Source organism: Geosmithia morbida, assembly GCF_012550715.1.
Source record: "Geosmithia morbida isolate 1262 chromosome Unknown scaffold_8, whole genome shotgun sequence".
In the NCBI taxonomy this organism is placed as follows: Eukaryota; Fungi; Ascomycota; class Sordariomycetes; order Hypocreales; family Bionectriaceae; genus Geosmithia; species Geosmithia morbida.
Window position 1 is genome coordinate 474,307 of NW_023336195.1, and position 21,604 is coordinate 495,910.

At 51.8% G+C, this 21,604-nt stretch overlaps 5 protein-coding genes across 5 annotated transcripts; 2 read left to right on the top strand and 3 right to left on the bottom strand.

Moving 5' to 3' along the window:
• Window positions 1–427: 427 nt before the first annotated feature.
• On the bottom strand, window positions 428–2,026 carry GMORB2_7387 (telomerase reverse transcriptase; the record flags this gene model as incomplete). Its single annotated transcript, XM_035469352.1, has 5 exons — window positions 428–439; window positions 542–660; window positions 736–811; window positions 970–1,728; window positions 1,793–2,026. The coding sequence occupies 5 exons, from the start codon at window positions 2,024–2,026 to the stop codon at window positions 428–430; spliced, it is 1,200 nt and encodes a 399-aa protein (XP_035321047.1).
• Window positions 2,027–4,676: 2,650 nt separating this feature from the next.
• GMORB2_7388 (phosphoacetylglucosamine mutase) lies at window positions 4,677–6,425 on the bottom strand (the record flags this gene model as incomplete). The annotated part of the gene is made up of 2 exons (XM_035469353.1): window positions 4,677–5,534; window positions 5,667–6,425. The coding sequence occupies 2 exons, from the start codon at window positions 6,423–6,425 to the stop codon at window positions 4,677–4,679; spliced, it is 1,617 nt and encodes a 538-aa protein (XP_035321048.1).
• A 3,451-nt stretch (window positions 6,426–9,876) lies between these two features.
• On the top strand, window positions 9,877–15,829 carry GMORB2_7389 (dynamin-binding protein; the record flags this gene model as incomplete). Its single annotated transcript, XM_035469354.1, has 4 exons — window positions 9,877–9,970; window positions 10,036–14,417; window positions 14,491–15,639; window positions 15,710–15,829. 4 exons carry the CDS (start codon window positions 9,877–9,879, stop codon window positions 15,827–15,829), a joined length of 5,745 nt encoding a protein of 1,914 aa, XP_035321049.1.
• Window positions 15,830–17,793: 1,964 nt separating this feature from the next.
• GMORB2_7390 (solute carrier family 45, member 1/2/4) lies at window positions 17,794–20,009 on the top strand (the record flags this gene model as incomplete). Its single annotated transcript, XM_035469355.1, has 5 exons — window positions 17,794–17,882; window positions 18,070–18,095; window positions 18,165–18,479; window positions 18,724–19,435; window positions 19,499–20,009. 5 exons carry the CDS (start codon window positions 17,794–17,796, stop codon window positions 20,007–20,009), a joined length of 1,653 nt encoding a protein of 550 aa, XP_035321050.1.
• Window positions 20,010–20,424: 415 nt separating this feature from the next.
• GMORB2_7391 (ER protein Pkr1) lies at window positions 20,425–20,910 on the bottom strand (the record flags this gene model as incomplete). The annotated part of the gene is made up of 1 exon (XM_035469356.1): window positions 20,425–20,910. The coding sequence occupies one exon, from the start codon at window positions 20,908–20,910 to the stop codon at window positions 20,425–20,427; it is 486 nt and encodes a 161-aa protein (XP_035321051.1).
• Between the last annotated feature and the right edge of the window lie 694 nt (window positions 20,911–21,604).

The following is a 21,604-nucleotide window of genomic DNA, read 5'->3' on the forward strand; positions in this document are numbered from 1 at the left end:
TGCCCACATGGAATTTTGTCCCTTGCGCTGTTTTTTGGGCTCCGGACATATACAGTAGCATGCGACGGAGCACTACTATAAGCACGTGTATCATGGCTGTAGACTGCAGTTATTCCTGCCCCCTTTTATAGTGATAGTTTTCATCATCGAGACTACCCCCCCTTCGTTTGCCCTCCAGACTTGTCCATTTTGCTGCGTAACCAGCATATAACAGCGTCGTAGCCCGCCTGCTTCCGACCAAGTATCTCAGAGAAGGCTTCGTAGGCAGATCTATATCGCGCCAATTAGTAAACTGGGTCCCGTGATAGACTGAAGAGGGGACGTACTCACGTTGCTACCTGCGATTTGCGCAAGTCAAAGACGTAAACCTCATATTTCATCTTCCTCGCCTTACTAGCCAGAAGCAAGAATGCAACGTCGATAACTTTCACAATGGCTCCTAGGACATCAATTAGCGATTGGGTCAGACCCCTCGGTATCTCCAGAACTTACGGATGATCAAGCTGCTTCTTGGCCGCTTTGGTTTAGGTAGAGAGCGAACATATGCCCACATTTTGGTAGCTGTCTCGCAAAAGGCACCGTAAAGCGTCATGAGGACTGTGCTGGTCAAATTATGCTCCGTATCATAGAACATATGGTACGACTGGATCTTGAACGTGTCTGCACCAGTTACGGTCAGAATTTGCCGGAGAATTATCATCGCAGGATAAAAGAGATACAGAGTGCAACACTTACTCAGGACTTTTCTTTCGAAGTTCTGTCCCGGACATCTTCCAAATTCGACGGTAAGGGTATCGGCGACGTCTTCACTCTGCATTAGATGACACATTATAAGTCACTATTTTTTGGGGGGGGTTCACACATACCAGTCATCTTTCTTCTGGCCTGGTCCCGGGTTATATCCAAGGTGGAACAATCAATCAGCGTAGCACAATAGGGAAACCACCCCCGTTCGGTGACCTTTTTCACCGGCCCATCCCGCAGCTCCATGTCGAAGTTGACCATGGTCTTATTGGCGTTCACATCGACGCCGTATTCCGGTATGCCGCGGTGCATGGTCTCGACGAACCGTACGGCCTTGCTCTTGTCAAGCGTAATGAGGAGGAAGTCGTCAACGAGCCTGAGCAGGAGACTGTCGGAGGAGCCATCGTTGAGGAAGCCCAGGTAGCGGACTTCGAGATCTGCATAGAAGTAGTTGCATAGAAAGGACGATAAAATGGACCCCTGGGGGATGCCAACCTTTTGGCGGTAGTACTTCTTCCCAATCTTGACCAGGTTCCTCGTAACGTGCTCGGCGAGGAGGCCGAGCAGATTGGCGGCATCGTACGTCCTGCGCGCCGCTGTGCCAATGAATACCGTGTTCTTTTTGCCGGTACCGAGATTGGTCTCCAGCCGGTCTGGGAAGTTTGCCGACTCGCCGTCTCCCAGGGCTGTGGCGTACCATCGACACAAGGGCTTGGTCACCGTCCTGGCCGCCTCTGCGACGGAACGCTCACCAGGTGTCACCTCTGCATGTTTCGCTATCTCATATTGTTCTTGACTTGGCACAGAGCCCATAAGTCGTACCACGGCGTCCTGGGGAATGGTGTCAAAGGCAGCATGCACATCTACTTTTGCAAAGTATAGTGGTTGGTGATTGGGGCCTAAGCTGGCCTTGAAGCTCTTCAGCTTCGTGTATATGTCGTTGACAGAAAACAAGGTGGACCCGAGTTTTTCAGGGTTGCGCGCCTAGACACGTCAGAATTTCACCTTGCGGTAGTTCTGTAACACACGAAGAAGGGGTTGAACTCACTCCTTCCAGCTTCAGAAACGTATGAACAGGCTTCAGTATGGTATTGATACTGGGCCCCAGTGTTTTCGGGCCGCGCTTCGCCATGACTCTTCTTCGAAGATTCATAATGGGGCGCAAGTTCCTCCCTTTCGGCAAGAGCCGGATCTGGTTGTAGCCCAGGGTCCTCGAATCAAGGACGCTCTTTGCATCTGCAAACCTGACTTCCTCAAACATAGTCTTCTTCAAGGTGGCCATCGCTGGCTCAGCCACAAGTTTCCACACATCATGTCGAAAGTAGAATACTCGGCTGCGGTTCGTGCTTGATTCGGTCACGTAAAAGTTGCTCCTAAGAAGGGGTATGAGAAGAGAGTCAAAGACAAAGAACAGAAGCTCGTTAAATAGATCCGCTCGCTTCTGAATATCTGTCCAGCTGGTCTTTTTTTTCTGCAAATGTGGTTGCTGTAACCAAGGTATCTGTGCTATCTATTCTTGGTTAGCAGCCGCTATCCGACAGAGAGATCAAGAGCAATCTTGAGCATGCATACCTTTAATCCCTGAATAAGCTCATGTAATGAAATGGTTTCGAACCGTCTCAACCGAATAAAATGGTCCACCATGCGCAATACAAGCCTCTTGTTGTGCTGCATGATGTCACCTTCCCCCCAGAAACCATCTGGAATGATCTTGGAGAGAACCGCACGACAAAAGGCTGATACATGCGCCATGGGGCTGGCTAGCTCCACGATTGTGTCAAAAGGCGAGACCACATGCGAAGGTTTCTGTGACTGTGTTTTTCGATGTTTTTTGCCCTTCGGGAGAGAGCGAGGTTTGTGCTGTGCGGCACCTGGAGAGCCCTTGCATGTTGAGCTAGCAACCCTCCGAGGAGTTTGGCGATTGCCAACGTGCCCGACATTGGACGGACAGTAGTGATCAAGAAGTTCAATGTATGAACAGCGGCTATGTCGGATCTGTAAACGTCTTACAAGGTCTTCAGCAGTCCCCCTCAGCCGCTTGGGAATCTTTGGAAGGCGGCCGTCTCGTGAGTGGTCCTGGACGTGGGGCTCGATCTCTGCATCGCGTACAGTATAGTCTTGGTATTTCTGGGCCGTCTTGGTTCGGTCTACCTTGGAGGTAAAGACGTTGTGCAGCTTGAACTGGCGTGGAAAAATGTACATCATGACAGTGATGGTATTGAGTTGCTGTACCTTCAACGTTTCACCACCAGTAATTACCTTTTCTAGAGCTGGCTCAGGCACCGAACCCCAAGGAAACCGGTTCAGAACATCTATGAGATAAACGTTAGTTGAACTGGAAGTTTGAACAAAAAAAGAAGGGCTATTTGGGCCATACGTATGTGCTTGAATCTAGCTTGGACTATTCCCCTGTCCGTCAGATTCGGTCTCGCGTAGAAGATCTTGCTTCTCATCAGGGTGATATCCGACGGTGCCCTGCTGAAGTCTTCTGCTTTCTGATCAACGTGAGGCCCACTATGGGATAGGTCGAGTTCCGACAACGGAATTCCTGCAACTCGTCAGAACAACTGCATCCCAATCACTGTTCAACAGACGGCGCGTTGACATACCGCTGAGCTGATAATAATTGCCAGACCCAACTTGGACAGCCACAAATATGGAGCAGTCAATAAGCAAGTCAATCATGACCTTCTCCCCCGAACTCCCCAGTAAAGCAAGAACATGCGGCCAAGGCGCCTCTCTCAATGTCTTTTCATGCGAATTAGGGAACCACCTAAAGACGCCGGGGATGGTCGTAAGTCCATCGGCATCACTATCCAAGGGGAATTTTCGAAACCCATCGCAGAGCAAGTGCTTAGGCCATGAGGCAGGCTTTGTTTCCCTCGAGAAGAGAAGCCAGATGACAAAGTCGATGATCTTTTGCACCCAGGTCAGCTACTACCAGGAAGGAAAGGACGGGGTAGAGAAGAGGACGGCAACAACGAACATCAGATTGTGAGGAAAATGCATCTTCGATATCTCCAGAAATCGTAACATACGACTCGTCAAATTTCTGGGAAAAGTGCAGCCACTGTTTCCATCTCGTCTCGCGCACTGGAGCAACAGGGTTGACGATATCGGGGCTCGAGGCACACACGAGGGTCGTGTCTAGAAAGCGAGACAGGAGGGCCTCAGTGTCGTTGTGGGGCGTGCCGGCCTGGCCCAAGGTAACAATCTTCTTCCTACGCAACCTTGATGAGGAGGGGAGTTTCGTGAGGAGATGCTGCCGGAGCGTCTGAACATATGGGTAGATCTGTTCCAAGAGGTCGCGCCTAGTGGGTGATTGGGATGGTATGTCCGTCGCCTTCAGCTTCTTGGAGGCTTCCACGGCCACTACACCCTCAATATTGAATTTTCGCTTACGTAGTTGATCCATTCCCCATCTCGGTCTTGTTTCTTCTGCCACACCTGGCATATATGGAGGGAGAGTTGAGGTTGGTGATCATGATTGATGCAGCAAGACGCGTCTAGCACGTGACGGGAGTGGTGGCGAAATTTTGTGGCGTTAGGTGTGGCGTGCACAGAGATGAAAAAGAGGTCTCGATGGTTCTTATAAGCAAGTGCCATCTCTGGTAGTGAATTGAAGGTAACAAAAAAGTTGATTTTCGAAAAATCAATAACACAGGCTTTTCTTTCATGCATCTCGTTTCACTTCTTTCCTTTTGGCAGCACGCCTTTTTCGCCCCTTGCCTTATAAGTAAACATCTGTCTCTCAAGCCATTAGGATGACTTGAATGTGTAGCTATCGTTCATAGAAACTTTTTTCTTCCTCGCTTTGCATTTGCTTTTTAGCTAGTCATTTTCACATATCTTTTTTTGGGTTTCATGTATTTTTTTCTTCGTCAGTGGAAAGAAAAAGGTGTTTTGCTCTTTTGGCATATTCATTGAGCTCCCTAGGCTCCGAACTGTTTAATGAGCTGAGCAACTTTGTTGGCCAGCTCATCGGCTTCGGATCGCGTTGCAGCTTCGGCGTACACGCGGCAGGCATTCTCGGTTCCGGAAGCGCGGGCGAACGAACGTGCGTTGCTGTACTTCTTGACACACTCGTCGATCTCATTCTGCAGGCCGGGAGGGTGGCTGAGACGGCGCTCGGCGTCGGTGGTCTGGAAGAGGTCCTTGTTACCGACCTCGACGCGGACAAGGCGGTTGGGCAGGTCGGTGTAGGTCATGGCCCAGTCCTTAAGGGACCATCCCTTGTGAGCAAGAATGACCTCGATCATGAGCATGTCGGAGATGGCGTCGCCAACGGTTTGGTTGATGAGGTCGGAGACGGCACTGAGGGTCTCGAGAGCGTCCTTCTGAGCGGGAGACTGGGGCTCCTTCTCACGGAAGAGGCGTGTGGCATCCTGAGAGAAGACGACAGTACCATGGCCATTAGCCTCGAAGTAAACACCGATATCAAACTGGCAAGCGGCATGGTGCAGATGCTTGACGCCGGTTGGGGTGCAGACAACGGGCAACTGCAGGTGTTTCTGAATGTAGGTGGTGCTGGCACCGTTGGCGTAGGCCGTCTGGACAACACCGATGCGGAGTTCGTCCTCGAGTCCAGCAGAGCGGACAAGGTCGCCGATAAAGGAGGCGTTGAGGGAAGAGATTCGGTCGCCGTCGAGCATAAAGAAGCCCGTGTCGGGGTCCAGCCAGTAGTAGATCAGACGGTCGGCATCGCCGTCCAAGGAGCAGCCACGGACCCCGGGAACAGGCTGGGGGCTCGGCGGGGCACGCTGTTTGGTCTTGACAAAATCGGCACCACACTGTTACAGTAATAACGACAATTATCAGCAGCAATAAGCAAGAGTGGTTACGCCAAGAGGCGGCCAAGAAACAAGCGGGGAAGAAATATAAGGGCGGTGTGTAGTGATCGTGGTACAGAAAATTCTCCTTACGTCGAGGTTGAGGACTTCGGGCCTCAGGACATCATCGTTGACGACGCGGACGTCAAAGCCGGTGACATCCTTAGGAACAAACTTGAGGAACTCCGACAGCTCAGGGCCACCGACGCCGTTGGCACAGTCGACGGTCAGCTGGCCCTTTATCTTGCGGCCGCGGAGAGCACGAACAAAGGCCCCGGACAGCTTCTCATTATAGCCTGCCTTGCTGACCTTGCCGTAGGATTTGGGGGTGCCCTCGGTGTTGATGCAGCGCGTCAGGTAATGGAGTTGCGGGGTGGTGACCCTCTTGAAGTCAGTGTACTCGGAGTCGGTGGCCTCGCAAGCGTCAGCGAGGGCAGCGGCAAGGCCGTGGCCAGAAGGTCTAGTATCGCGGCCACAAATGATGCGGGCGGGGGCCGAGAGGTCGACTTTGAGCTGGGTGGCGAGGGTCTTGTAGGTGTCGAGCAGGTCCTGATCCGAGGTGCAGTTGACAAGGCGCGTGGCATGGGCCTCCCAGTCTTGCTCAAGCATCTCGCCCATGGGGTCGACGATCTTAACGCCATTGTCGGGGGCAGGGTTGTGGCTGGCGGTGATCATGACACCAATAGCCTGACCATTGAGGCGGCGGCTGCGCAGAGCGGCGAGAAGACCTACGCGAAACGAGACACCATCGAGAAGATCAGCCTTCATGCGGAAGCCGGCAGTACCATACTTGTAGACAAGGTCGGCAACAATAGGGTGTTTAGCCGAAGCGGCAAGTATCTTGTCGTCCATAGCGGCCTTTTTCTTTTCTTATTTTTCTGCACCTGTTGTTTTGTTTGTTTTTCTTCTTTGTATGGTTTGACGCTGGCGTAGCGAGAGAGGGAAGGAGCTGGGGGAGGGGTAGCCGCTACTGCTGTCAGGGTTTGAGTGGGGGAGGGGCAGGGAATACAGAAACAGCGAGCGGGACGCTGTGAGTATCGAATACGAGTAAAACAGAGGGAGAGGCGGGGTGCTGAGAGAAGAATGGCTCAAGAAATAGAATAATGGCTCACTGATGAGAGTGGAGTCCCATATCTCATGAATACGGGAAACACTTCAGAGAGGCGGAGAGGAGAGAGAAGGAAGAGGAGAAGTCACAGCAAGGCTGCTAGCTAGTCGGAGACACGCGTGTGTCTGCGTGCGACGTAACATCATCACGGATCTAGTCCATTGCTAGTCTTGGCAAAGGAGCAATAATAAGTAAGGACTGACTGAGCCAGTCAGCCAATTCCAAGTCCTTACGAGAATACCCTCAACGTACTGTAGTAGACAGCAAAACAGAACGACGACGTGGCAATTTTTCTCTCCGGAAACCTTACACCCCCTGGTGTCTTGTTGGTTCTTGTACAGTTAACAGGTACACACTTTGCAACAAAAACGCACGTGTAGTGGCAGCCATGGTCCATACCAATAAAGGTCATATTGACGGAATTTGCATTCACGAGTGTTACCGCGTACGTGAAGGATCTTGAGTGCTCCGCAGAGAAATGTCGCACAGCCGTATCGTAGGGGTAGGAAGTTGAAGACAATCATCACTCCGTACTAATATGCATGCATGTATTGCGATCCGCCTCAAACAAAGTATGTGGGACGAATGGCATTATTACAGCTTCCTCTCTTCCTACGAACTTGATATATTGGATGAGCCGATTTCTTTCTTTTTTTCTTTTCAGGACCCCGAGAACTCTCAAAGTTCAATGTTATTGCCACAGGCTAAGGCGATGGTGGGGGATGCCTTTGAGGATGTTTCGTAAGCAAATAATAGCACGAGTAAACAGGGTAATAATGTCGGCCATTAAAGAGCCGCCATTGACTCACCGGTATTAAAAAAAAGCCAGGACCAGATGATTAGAAGGGATTCTCTTCTCCCTTCCTCTTGTAAAAAAGGAAGAAGAATCAACACATAAGAAGGTTATGCGATCGGAAAACCACAGACAGCAAACTGACACACAAACGTGTCTATCTGCAGATGCTGTGACGTGAAGGAATAACACAGGTACTTCGAGATGAAACCATGATGACCCTATCAGTAGTATTACGGAATATTACTTCCCCTACAATACGTTTTAATATCACCTCTATAGCCTCCGATTAGGAAGACAAAGTATTCCGTGAGCCTGCGATCACTCGGACTCTCATTCTTCTTCTTTCAACTTGTCGTTTCTTTTGGTCGTCGCACGGAGCAGCGGCTTCCCGTTCGTAGTCCGTCCCTTACATGAGACCATGTTGCTGTTGCACTGGGCCTGGACTGGTAAAATTAGTGGGCATGTAAGGGATGTCTTGGCGCACCTTGCTTCAGGTTTGATGGGCTTGAAGTTCTAGCTCCGTACGAGTCCAGATTACTTATTAGCCCGTAGGCTACGTCGACAAGGCAGACCGACGAGAACTAAACTCCATGAACTCTATTACAAGCTCCAGAGGGTGGCCTACAAGCTATAGCCTATACTATTGACAACTACTCCGTACATATACTACCAGTACCGCGCACGCCGTGGAAACGTAGTCAATATGACGAACTGGTCAAATATGTTTAATGCCACGCTTAGCGGGGACAATGACAATCACAGTCGTCGCAGAGTGCCGGCATGTTTTGAATGTTTGAAAAGTCAGTTGGGGGCGGCCAGGGGAGATAGATGTACAAGAGCGGTCGGTTATACTGGTGCCTTGAATATTACCACAACTATTATTAGTAGTATTATATGAGATACAACATGGCCCGTCCTTGCTTCGTCAGCATTTTGTGGTGTGAGCAATGCACGGGCAATGAACGAGCACATTAAAAAGGAGCAATAGTCTATGGGAAAATTAACGTTAGTATAAATACTCATACTGGTCGTACTCGTACGGATACGGTTCTTATTTAGTGCGAACTAGCCACAAGTTGCATTATTAATACAGTCTACAAGTAATGATACGACACGAATATACATGTATTATTATATTATCGTAAGGCTCGACCGTTGGGTGAATCTCTCATCTCGCCGGGGCCGGCATAATCCATGGCCCGGCGATAGTACTCATATGGCGATTGGGAGACAACAGACCCTGCTCAGTAATCTACTCGTACTCGTCTCGTAGTATTGGCACACTTTACTCCGATAGGCCTAGAGGCACCCCCATGTCTATGCGAGCAGAATACGAACAAAAATATTGAAGATGGATACGGAGTACATTGCTACTATATTTACTGCGAGCATTACGTCGTAGACATTGGAGACGCGTACAGCAATTGACAATAGCCAACACTGTTACTCATACGGGCACGAACACGCGCAATACCACCGGTGCACCGCTGGAAAAATCTCTGTCTAGTAGTACGAGTACAGCTATGAGTATGAGTAGGTACGCAGATGGCCTGGCACCATTACCACTACAGGTACAGTCTACATGTATGATGTATGGGTGAATGGATGGATGGGCTGCAGTGAGGTCCTGCAGTGATTGCTTTGTACTTTTTCCTGCTTCCCCCCCCCAGGACTTACTACTACGGTCGATATTACTCGTCTATCGTTGCTTTGATTTCCCCCTTCTTTTAAAAAAAAAAAAAATCTTATTATAGGATGTAGCGCTTCGACCAATGCTGTCTATTCGGAATACCTCGCTTTGATGTTAGTTCCCGCAACAGTGTATGACCACATATCAATTTTGTACGCTCTCCGGGTGCGCTAGACCCAAGTGCCACCCAATTCTGGCAGCTTGCCGTTCAACTCGCAATTGCCCTTGCTGCCCCTTGTGCCTGGTGCACTAGCTACCGAAGCCTGGTGAGCCACGTACAGCCAGAGTCGCATTCTATGCTGGTTGTCTACCTCTGGCCGCCCACCTTTCCAATCAACGGTTACCCCCCTCCCGGCCTCCCCCCAGGCCCCCGGTCCAAACGCATGCGATGCTCCTGTCCATAACGTCCCATCCTACCAGCCCGCTTTCCTGCCAGCCAAGTCCCTTTCAACCAGTCACTCTCGCACAACGCATCGATGGATGCTACTTGCACCCACCACACTTTCGCCTGGCCAGTCGTTTCACCCGACAGCCCTGACCGACCAGATGCTCCTGAGGCCCCCATTTCCACGGCGCCCAGCTAGCCCTGGCGCTATCATCATGGATAACGACGACTTGGGCTCTGCCGCTGACCGACAGGGTCATGCTTTTGCTGCTATTGAACATCAACATCACCACCAGCATCCTTCTCACCCTCTCCAGAACGCCCATGACGACCCTCGACTCACACATCGTCTACTTCACGAGTATAACCACTCGTACCGTCACCGCCCCGAATACGAATCCCTACCGTCTGCGTCTGCGTCCGTAGCTTCTTTTCACCATCATTTCACCACCCAAAACGACCATCCCCCACCTTGGCGTGTAGACGCCGCCTCGGTCGATCACCACCACGGCGCCGCTCCAGCACGCGCCCACAGCCATGACTTCAACGCCGTGAACCCCGACGATTTCTACAAGAGCTATTACCACAACCCGAACCTTGAGTATAACAGCAACCCCGCTCCCGAGTGTCTACCCATGGCTACCTCGTCTTCCCACTCGGTCGACCGCGAGCGCGAGCGCGACCGTAGTCTCCCCCGTCGTCCAGTCGCCATACGTAATCGAAGCGTACCGCTATCCAACAACAATGGCCGAACCCCCTCAAATACTACTCGCACTGGACTGGGTGTGCCTGCTGCAGCCTCATCCGGGCGTACCCCGTATGGAGGAAAGCCTAGCGTCAAGGACCTCAAGCAGCGTTTCGATCAGAACGGCGAAACCTCATCTATTCCTAGTCCCAACGGCGCACCACGAAGGAGGAGAAATGGGTCTGACATGTCTGACGCAAGCAAGGACATGATGCATTCATATTCGGCCATCCGAAATGGCGAAGCAGACCAGCCCGTGGTTCCTGGCGTTGGCTCCACCTCCAAGACGGCGCGGCCACAGAGATCGAGATTCGTGGCTGAGGACCAAGTATCGAGTAACGCGCAATCGTTCGCTAGTCGCATTGGCAGGCCCCGAAACAGAAACGGTGCAAACCCTAATATTCCTCCATCCGCTCAGCCACCACCTCCATCACCATCATTCAGTTCCTCACCTTCGGCTCATTCTTCTCAAGGCCTTCTTTTCGGCGAGATCCTTCCTGAGCAGTACGACACGTCTGCCTTAGGATTTGGCATCGACAGTCTCCGGCCACGAGGTGCATCCGAATCCACCACGGCACCCGCCAGTCACCACCAACGAAGTGTATCACTCACAGATGCTAAACCCTCGTCGCCCGGAGATTGGTACCGCGATGTAGACACGACCTTCGATTACGTTGATGTAAATGCTTCCTCAGACTCTCGGGGTCATGGTCAGTCGCTCAGTGATGTCTCGGCGCAGAAACAGCCGGAACTTAACCCTGCCATCTCTCGAAAAGGCGCCACCCGCAACCCACAAGATCTGTCTCCTTACATCAACGACGACAACAACAACAACAACCAGACCTCGACATCCTCGAGGCTTCCTTTGTCGGTGAAAAGGCTCAACAGCCCGACCAAATCATCCAGCCCAGAACCCACAGGTTCAGGCTCGCCTTCGAGCACAAGAAGGCCACTACCCAGCGGGAGATCACCGAGAGTCACGACGCCAACATCTCGGAACAAGACGCCAGTGCAAGGCAGAATCCCTCGCAAAGCAGCTCCTGAACTACCAAACAGCAGGCTCGAGGCGTACATTGCAGCTCCTCCTCCAAAGCTATCGCCGCCGTTAAGAAGCTCGCGTCCACGACAAGCCGTCTCCACAGCGTCGACAGCGAGCTCGCGAATGAAGGCTGTTGACAAGATGAAGCCCCCTCCGACTCGGGCACAACAACCCAGGAATCTTTCGACGACACCCGAACCAACAAGACGCAGAAAGATATCAGTCGGGCCCATCGACTTCGAGCAGCGACGAGAGCACATAAGGCTTGCGTATAGCAGATCTCTCCGGGAGAGCCAAGCCTTGGAAGCACGGAAACGAGCGGCGGAACGTCGACGCCAAGAATTAGATGCTGCAACATTGGAAGAGGCGGAGGCACAGCCTTCGGAGGGCGTAGGCTTGGGCCATGCTCCTCAACCCCCTTCTGCGACAATTGAGGAAGAAGCAGATACTGAACATGCTCGAGAAGAGCCAGCACGAGGTCCAGTACCCGTGGAAAAAGTCGCAAGCCCTGAAATTGGCAACCTACTAATAGATCTGGCCACTGAACCCGCTGCGCAGCTCGTCGCACCCCAAAGCGAGGAAGAGACAGAGACCCGGGCTTCTCAGGCTTCTCCAACACCACCAGCCCCCTTGGCTCCAGCGATAATAACCTCAATCGTCGAGTCCCCTGACCTTGGTCTCCCCGGTAGTTTCCCTACGTCAACGCCGCTCATGAATGCCGACGAACCTCCGCCATCAGCAGTATCAGCGGCGACAGAGACGACAGAATTTGACCTTGACACACAGAGACAGTCATTCATCCCCCCTGCTTCACCCAAGGAGGCGTCTGTTACGATGGCGAAGTCACCCGGTTCAGAGTTGTTGGTCAGCATGCCGTCACGTGCACGAGCCGAGTATCACTCGCCATTTGACGAGGTGCCCGACGTACTTGATGGTGATGGGGGCTACCACGCCATCCAGGGAACAATCAATCCCCACTACGAGACAGACTACAATTTTACACACGAGAGGACGCTACAGGACGACACATCGACATGCGTTTCAGTGCTCGACGACGATGAGGATGATGGGGAATGCGATGATGACCAGACGGAGAGCATACCCTTTCCGAGGTTGGACATGCACGACGACTCCGAGTGCTGCTCTGACTTGGACAGCACACACGATGTCATTGCTGGGAGTGCCGGGCAGCATGGGGATGCAACCACGGATGCCTCTGCAGAGGATACAGACGACCAAGGGAGGACAGAGGACTACATGTCCGAGTCACTGTTTGGCGATCGGTTGTTAGAACATCGAGCGTCTTCATGTGTCACCGAGTCAGAAACGGGAGACCACGCTGATCCCGCCCCATCTGATCTGGAGCCCCCTGATTACCAGCTACTGCCGGTTGACACTTCCAGAAACCTATTGGCACCTCACTCGAGGCCACCTCGATTGAGTCAACGCTCGCAATGGACAGACATCAGTGTAGTAACTCCCAACCTCGCCGATCTTGCAAAGTCGCCAGCATTTGAGGGGCCGGGGTCACCAACCTATGGCTATGTCACTATCTTTGGCTCAAGAGTTCTCTCGAGGGACAGCGATCTGGCACGGCGGGAAGCGGAGACCACACCACAGACCGAACGGGACTCGTACCACTCCGATCCTTCAGCAAGCTATTTAGAACATGAAATACCCCCAAACCCAGAACATCCAAATGAAGATCTCGCTGCTCAAGCCCTGTCCCCGGCCCCGGTACAAAATTTACCCCATATGCCGTCACCGAACCACGACCCCCCGCCAGTTCCCCTCTCCGCTCCCAGCTCTAGTCTGGATGAAAGGAATTCTGGTGCCTTTTACGATGACCGGCATCAATACAGTAGCGACTTTGTGGATCCAACGCAAGAGGTTGGAGAGTATATGCAGCAGGTCGGTACCCCTCAGACCATGTCAACCGGCTCGATCAATGCATTGGACCGGTACTCTGGCAGTGCTTCGCAGAGAGGAAGTAACATCTTGCCGGAAAATCCTGATGGCGAGGAACCCCTTCCAGACAAGGAACGCCACCGCCTCGTCCAGCGACGAAATGTGTTGAAGGAACTGATTGACACGGAAGCTGTGTTCGTAAGAGACATGAACATTGTGGAGGAAATCTACAAAGGCACGGCAGAGGCCTGCCCGAAACTGGACGCGAATACGGTCAAGCAGATATTCCGCAACACAGATGACATCATCGCCTTTCACACTACGTTTCTTGTCCAGATCAAGGAAGCGGTGGCTAGCGTCTATGTGCCTAAGAGCAGCAAGTCAGCCCCACCCAGACCCGGTATGGCAGCCGAAGGCACAGATCAGACAGAGATCAGCGATGCCAAGGACCGTGATGTTGCTCTGGGGCCAGTCTTTGGTAACAACATTGACCAGATGAAGCTGGCCCACGAAGGGTTTTTGCGCAGCAGCGACCTGGCTGCCAAGAGGCTCATTCAGATCCAGCAGGACCCCACTGTCAAAGTGTGGTTGAACGAGTGCAACGAGGTGGCCAAGGAATTCACCGCAGCCTGGGACTTGGACTCGTTGCTCATTAAGCCCATGCAGCGTATCACTAAGTACCCCAACCTCATTATCACGATCCTACAGCATACACCACAGGACCACCCTGACCGAGAAGCGCTGATGTCGGCTAAAGAGACCCTCGAGGAGGCTATCATTGACATAAACAAGACCAAGAAGAACTTTGAGCTGGTCGGTCAGATCGTTGGGCGCAAACGCAAAGAATCTGATGTCAGGAACGGATTCGCTCGCGCTTTTGGAAAACGCGTCGACAAACTGCAGGTGGCGGGCGGCCGGCTGCCTGAGGATCCAGACTATACAAAGCTCAACGAGAGGTTTGGCGATGACTATCTCCGGTTACAAGTTGTGCTGCGTGATGTCGAGTTTTACACGCGCCAGGTGTCTTCGTATGTACGGGAATTCCTCCAGTATATGTCATCAGTCGAACTGGTCATGCGACTGCAGCCTGGGCACTACCCCGAGATCGAAAGCAAGTGGGTCCAGTTCAACATATCAATCCAGGACATAGAGAAGGTCGCTCTAGAGGACCACGTAAGTCGACTTCCATTTGCCCGCACTGCACCGAAGGGTGGATGAACTAATAATCTTCCTCTTTCTTAAACAGCTGGCCCAGGTCAGGAAACAAGTGATTGAACCCTTTGAGCAGGTCATCAAGGCCTATGGGAATCCGTCCCTGGCCATGAAAAAGCGACAGAAGCGGCGACTCGACTACGAGCGCATGGAGCAGTTGAAGCGGAGCGGGAAGAGCAGCGGCGACTCTAAGCTACAAGAGTTGGTAGAGCAGTACGAAGCTCTCAATGACGCTCTCAAGAAGGAACTTCCCAAGCTCTCAGCATTGACAGAGAAGGTGGGCAATATTTGCCTAGGAAACTTTGTCAATATTCAGGCAGCCTGGTACGCCATGTGGAGCGACAAGATGAGATCGGTCCTGGAAGGCCATCCCAACATACCAGACCTCGATGATATTGTCTCGACGTTTCAGCAAGACTTTCCGTACATCGACGAGCAGCTGGCGACCATTGGTATCCTCGGACCGCAGGTGTCGTCGGGTCGCCCATCGCTTTCGACGGCGGCCAGCGCCGATGATTCGCTGTCGAAGAAGACGCGCTCGCCCCGACCGTCCGATGTTGATACCATGCGCAGCAGAGGCATGTCGACGAATGGAGAATCGGTGCCTTACCTCCCGACGCCCGATTTTCGCGACAGCGGGTCCCTCTCCATGTCACCCACGGGTAAGGGTCTACCGAGCCCCCACCACTACTACTACCGGGATTACTACACGGGCATAATGCCCCAGGCCAGCAGCAGCAGTGCTACCGCGGCAGCTACAGCCCTGAACATGACGCCAGAGTTAGCAGGGAGCTACCGATCACTGGCAGCCACGGGCGCCACGGCGCCGACGCGCCCGAGCACCGGGCGCAGCTTTGACTCTGGAGGCATCGTGCCTAGGCAGAGCACGGACTCGGCGGATCACCAGCGGCGCGACTCCAACATGACATACAACTCGATGTATCCGCAGCAGGAGAGCCGGCGCTTCTCGGGCCTATTCCACTCGGCGCTGCCGCTCCCTGATGGACCCGACGATGGCGGTGGCAGCCGATTGTCGTCGAGGGCATCATCGCGCGAGCGCGGAGGTGGACCTGGAGGCGACGGGTACAATGTGCTTTGGCTGGCAGCGTCGCTATTTGAGTTCAACATCGCCACGACCAAGCATGAGGCTGGGTATCCTTACCTGACTTACCAGGCCGGCGAGGTGAGCTCCTCAGTCTCGACTTGACTTTCACCCGTTATTGTGAACGGTGATGCTAATGATAAGGTAATAGATCTTCGACGTCATTGCCGAAAAGGGCGAGTTATGGTTGGCCAAGAACCAAGACGATCCAACAGAGCAGGTCGGATGGATTTGGTCCAAGCATTTTGCCAAGTTGGCTGACTTTTCATAATGCGGTCCATTGCGGAGTACCGCCGCGAAGTTTCAAGAGAGAGCAAAGTAGCAGAGCGATTTGAAGGAGATACGTGCATGGGATTTTCGATGCCTCACTGACGTTTTTAAACGACTGGGGGAGGACAACAGAGAGAGGGAGGGCCATGCCATGTGAAATGGACTCGTACTTGTACTTGGTACTCGGTATTACGGAGTAAGATGTATTACTCATACGATGCGAGTGTCAAAGGCCCGTTTGGGGGCAAAGCTTCTTTTTTTCTTCAGGGGAAAGCGGTCCCGCAGCAATCTCGTCTCGAATGCTGCACGCGGGGAGTGGAGTGCGCAAAGTATTACCTGCATCTCTGTACAAGCAAGCGACAGAGGTCATATGGGGAAGGTGGGGGAGAGAAGAAAGAGAGGGAGAGGATTGTACATGTGTATGTGTGTATGGAAAAGACAACGGTTGATATCCGAGCGTCGGGGACATTTGTATTTCTTCTGTCTTTTGTATTGCTTTTTTCAACTCCCTCTCATAGTAACATCAGAGGGAACAAGGAATGGAAAGGGGGCGTCACATGGAGATGGCGATAAGATACCAATAGCCAAGCAGGAGTTGATACATGATTCAATACATTGATTGTATAATCGTCTTTGAGAAACCCGCCCTGTTTGACTGACGAGTGTGGGAGTTGCTGGGGCGTATACGAGTACGTTAGTGAGAAGGAACATTGCTATCTTTATTGAACGGTTAACTGGTTGGCTGTTGGTCCTTGTCCTGTGTGACATACAGAGTATACGCAAGAGTGTATGTTTATACAAGCATCTTACTTCGCACCAGGTAATACGAGCCCGTGACGCGGTGGTGCGAATACGCCATACCGCCGACTCCGTACTTAAGAGGCTCATTCGCCCGTTTTGATTAAACATGATGCCTGTGATCGTTTATGATTTTACGGGTTAAAATACTACAAGTAGAACAGCAATTCGGACCAGACACACCTGAATATGAACATGCTTGTTATTAGTAGTTAATTGCCCCTTCTCCTCCCTCTCCTCCCTTGACAGGCAAAAAATGGCACGGGCAGGGGAGATAATGGAGTGCAACAAAATAGCACGTTGAGATCCCTGGTGCCTTTCATTATTACAACGCGTAGCTTCGGTGTTTTGCGTCTGCTCGTCAGGCCCGACCTGCTCCTTCCCCTGAGCTCGGGATACCCATTTAAGACTAGCGTTGAGTCTCACCTCTCCACCTCCAATGCTCCATGCTCTCTTAAGCAGATCCCCCTGCCGGTTCCTTCTCCCTAGTGGATCACTGATCTTTAATGGACCATCCTCTGCTGCAGTCCCCCAGATAACCTAACGTCTGCTGTAATCTGTACGAGTACGGGGGAAGAGGCTTAGACCGGCCACTGAAAACAGACATACAGACCCACACTGTCATCTCCGAGCCACATCGTCATACGTACTGCGAGGTTCTGAGTATTATCGGTATCTCATATTTTTACAAGCACTCCATCTTCTCCCTTTCTCTCTTAAACCCCCTGAGGAATCACACTTTTTTTTTTTTTTTTTTACTCTTTTCTCTTACACTTTGTATCTGTTTTCTTCCTGACTCTCGTCGTCGTGACTTTCCCTTATTGCCCTTTCAACAGCTACGTCGAGCCCCGCAGCTGCCAACGGCAACGACCAACAAGGGCATAGGCCGCCTCACACGTCCCATCTCGTTGTGGCCAGTTGATTTTACTGCTTCCCTTTTGCTTTTTCTTTTCCGTTCGATTTAACTCGTTTGTCCTCGACGACTATTATTCTCTATTTGCTTTGTTTATAAATAGAAACACCTTCAACGACAGGTGCGATGCGGTAATCTGTGACGAATACATTCTTCTTTTGAACAAACCTTGGCCCCAAGGCTCGAACGGCTGCATCGATAAATTACCCGAGGGACTCTACGGCATTTTCTCTTCCATTCCTTCCACCCTAAATATGGCCAAATTCACTGGTGAGCCATCTGTCATGGGCGGCTCCGAGTTGCTCCGCATGGTGCTTCTGACCTTTGTTGCCGTTGGAATTACGTGCGTGCTTCAGTACCCTGACCCTTCCGTCTTTCTCCATCGAACGGGAGAAGGAGAGAGGGGAGGGCTTTGTGATAAAAGAAAATATCCAACCCTATATCCTCTTGAAAACGAAACATCTATTGATACCAAAGTGACGGCCTGCTGATTTGTGTGTTATCTTCATCATCTTGCTTCGGCTCTGCAGCTTTACCTGGAGTATCGAAATGACCTGTACGCCAACCCTGTTCTTTTTATCATTGGTGTCCTTTTGCTGATGGGAACCTTTCTTTCTGCTTCCAGACTGTACTCCGTACCTTCTCAACCTTGGTCTTACCAAGAGCAACACTGCCCTGGTGTGGATCGCCGGTCCTCTGTCCGGTCTTGTCGTTCAACCCATTGTCGGTGTCGTCTCGGACCAGAGCACTTCGCGATGGGGCCGTCGCAAGCCTCTTATGGTCGTTGGGACCACCATTGTCGCTGTCTGTCTGGTTACCCTTGGTTTCACCCGTGACATCATCAAGCTGTTTGTCGGCGACGACGAAGACGCCGTTAAACAACCCAGCATTGTCCTGGCTGTTTTCTCTATCTACGCCCTCGACTTCGCCATCAACGCTGGTATGCTTACGGGATAATGCATCACTGACCCTTTTGGGCCTGAATCTGTATCGTTCATTTACGCTGACTCTTTCTTTCGTCTAGCAATGGCGTGCTCTCGCAGCTTGGTTGTAGACACGCTGCCCATGGAGAAGCAGCAGTCTGGCGCCGCTTGGAGTACGATTTCACATGTTTCTTCCTTTTCTGACATTTGCCTTGTTCATCTTCCCTCAGTGGATATTCTAACACATCTTTCTTCATACAGTCAGCCGAATGTCTGCCGTTGGCCATCTACTGGGCTACGCCGCGGGGGCCATCGACCTCCTGGCCATCTTTGGCAAGGCTCTGGGAAGCACGCAGTTCCAGCAACTTTGCATCCTTGCCATCTTCTTCGTTCTCGTTACCAACGCCATCACCTGCTTCACCGTTACCGAAAAGATTCAGCTCCCGGACCTTGATGAGCCCAAGTCCAAGACGAGCGGTCTCGGTGTCTTCCGCGAGATCTGGTCCACTTTCCGCACCCTCCCTCCACGCATCCGTGCCATCTGCTGGGCTCAGTTCTGGTCGTGGATCGGTTGGTTCCCCTTTCTGTTCTACAGCACTACCTGGGTTGGCGAGACCTACTTCCGCTATAACGTTCCCGACGACGCCAAGGACTCCAAGGACGTCCTGGGAGATATGGGCCGCGTTGGCAGCACCGCCCTCGTCCTGTACTCATCAGTCACCTTAATCGGCTCTGTCGTTCTTCCCCCTCTCGTTAAGTCACCCGAGGAAAATAAGTCGGTATCCGAAAAGGAGGATACGGAGCGCTCGGCCCCTGGCTTCGTTAAGAGGCTCAACAACAAGCTCGGCGTATACAAGCCCACTCTGCTAAACACATGGATCGCGGGCCACTTCATGTTCTCAGGAGCCATGGCCGTTGCCCCCTTTGCAGCAAGTGTCAATGTTGCCACGGCTCTAGTGTGTCTATGTGGACTGTAAGTCTCCTCCTAATTCATCAAATGCTGTAAAGAAATATAAGACTCACACCATCGCCACAGGCCATGGACCCTTGCCATGTGGGTCCCTGTGGCCCTCCTTGGTATCGAAGTTAACAAGGTTGCCGGAAGCGGGGCCGAGGGTGAATCGACGCAGTACCGTCGTCTATCAGATGCGTCGGACGAAGACCTGGAGCTCAATAACCGCCGCCCCTCCGCGGAGACTACCTCACCCTATCCCGAGGACAATAATCGTCCGTCTGTAGAGACTTCTCTCTGCCCCGAGAATAACTTTGAGAAGAAGTCGCCTGACTCGTCTGATGCCGAGCTCTCCGGTGTCTACTTCGGTATCCTCAACATCTTCACCACGCTCCCTCAACTGATTGCTAGCTTCATCTCCACCGTTGTCTTTGCCATCCTGGAGCCGGGTGAGAGCCCCGAACTGGCCCACAAGGCTCACCCGGACGAGCAAGCCGACACCGGCGGGCCCAATGCTATTTCTATCTGCCTATTCATCGGTGCCATAAGCACATTTTACGCGGCCTTTGCCACGCGAAGGCTGAAGTCTTTGTGATCACACAATGAGGTCTTCTTTATCACCTTCTTTTACATTATTTTTTTCTTCTTGTCGATATAAGGTGCCATCGCCATGTTGTTATGTTATTGAGAGAAGGTGTTTTTTTGGGATGGGCAGAGAACAAAAGAGATAATAAAAGGAAGGAGAATGATACCTGCATTGAACAGAGGTATTGGTTAGTCACAATGATATTTTTGCAGTTCTTGTATTCTTTCGTCGCTTATAAACATGATGGGGAAGATGCTTGCCACGCAGTGATCTAAAATCCAAAAGCACATGATGTAAAAGGAGCATTCGGGAGGGGTATCATTCAAGCCTCGTTATCCTTTTCCTCTGATATTCACAACATTCATGTTCTCTCTACAACACGCTTTACTGTGGTCCATTTTGTGTCCTTGTTGTTGGTTCCCGATCATTTCTCTTTTTCCTTTCCATTCTCCGATACCTTTTCCCATTCATCCTCTGTACTGGCACTCGAGGGGGTTCTCTCGGGCGCAGCAAGCTTGGTGGCAGCACGCTTCTTAAGCTGTTCCCTGTCCAACAGGGGGGCAAACGACGTGGTACCGGCAGCAGAGGATTCATCGACCTCAGTATCGTCTGCGCTACTATCCTTGGCATCGTCGGCGTCTTCCGTCGGGCTTTCGGCTGCCTTCTTCTCCTCTTCTTCCTTCTGCTGCCTTTGCACTGCTGCCAGCTCGGCAGCGAACCAGTTGATAGACCACCACAGCCCCGCGCATAGGATAGATAGCACTGCACAATGCACACTATACGTGGCAAGAAGGAGGGCGAAGAGGGTGACCTGGAGGGCGGCAAAGCTGACGTTGGCGGCCACGAGAATGGTGGGGGTAGGTCCGGGGGTGAAGACGGACTCCCAGAGCTTGGTCATGAAGTCGGCCATTTTGTCAACAACGGAGAAGTGTGTGTGTTTTCTTGCCGCATGCGCGCGACGACAACGATTATGGCAGTCGCTTATATATGCATGAATATAATATGTCTCGTGATGGCGCCCAAGGCAGCGATGCTGCGTGTCGTGTGTCAGATTGGTCGCGTAGGGTGGCGATAATATCTAGCCTGATCGCGTGCACTAGATAGTGGAAAAAAGAAAAGAACAGAACAGCGAAACGTTGGTGATCGGGGTTCGGGAGATGAGTCAAGGTAAAGAAAGTTGGCTTGCTTGGGTTGTTATCAGCGGCATTTGGCGATTGAGGGGCAGACAGAGCCTTTCCCATCCCTCCGATCTGCGTGAAGATCAATAATGTGGCTGGGGTGGCTTATGTGGCGCAGGTTTCAGCTACCCGGTATCCCGAGTTTTGTGCTTCTAGGGGGCGACAACACACGATGACCCGTAGACGCTAATACAATGGTCTTTACCTATATATATTATCGTTGTGTGTCTAATTAATTAATTGGAAGGAAAGGAAGGAAATCTATCTACAAGGCTATTTATAGATGAGTGTGTGACAGCAGTTGCTGGTTGATTAGTCATGCGATTTGGATGCCAAAGTCTCGGTCATAAGATTTTGACCATCTCAGAACTAGTGTGCTTTTTTACCAACTTGGAAATAAGCAAAGTTTTTCGAGATGGTACACTT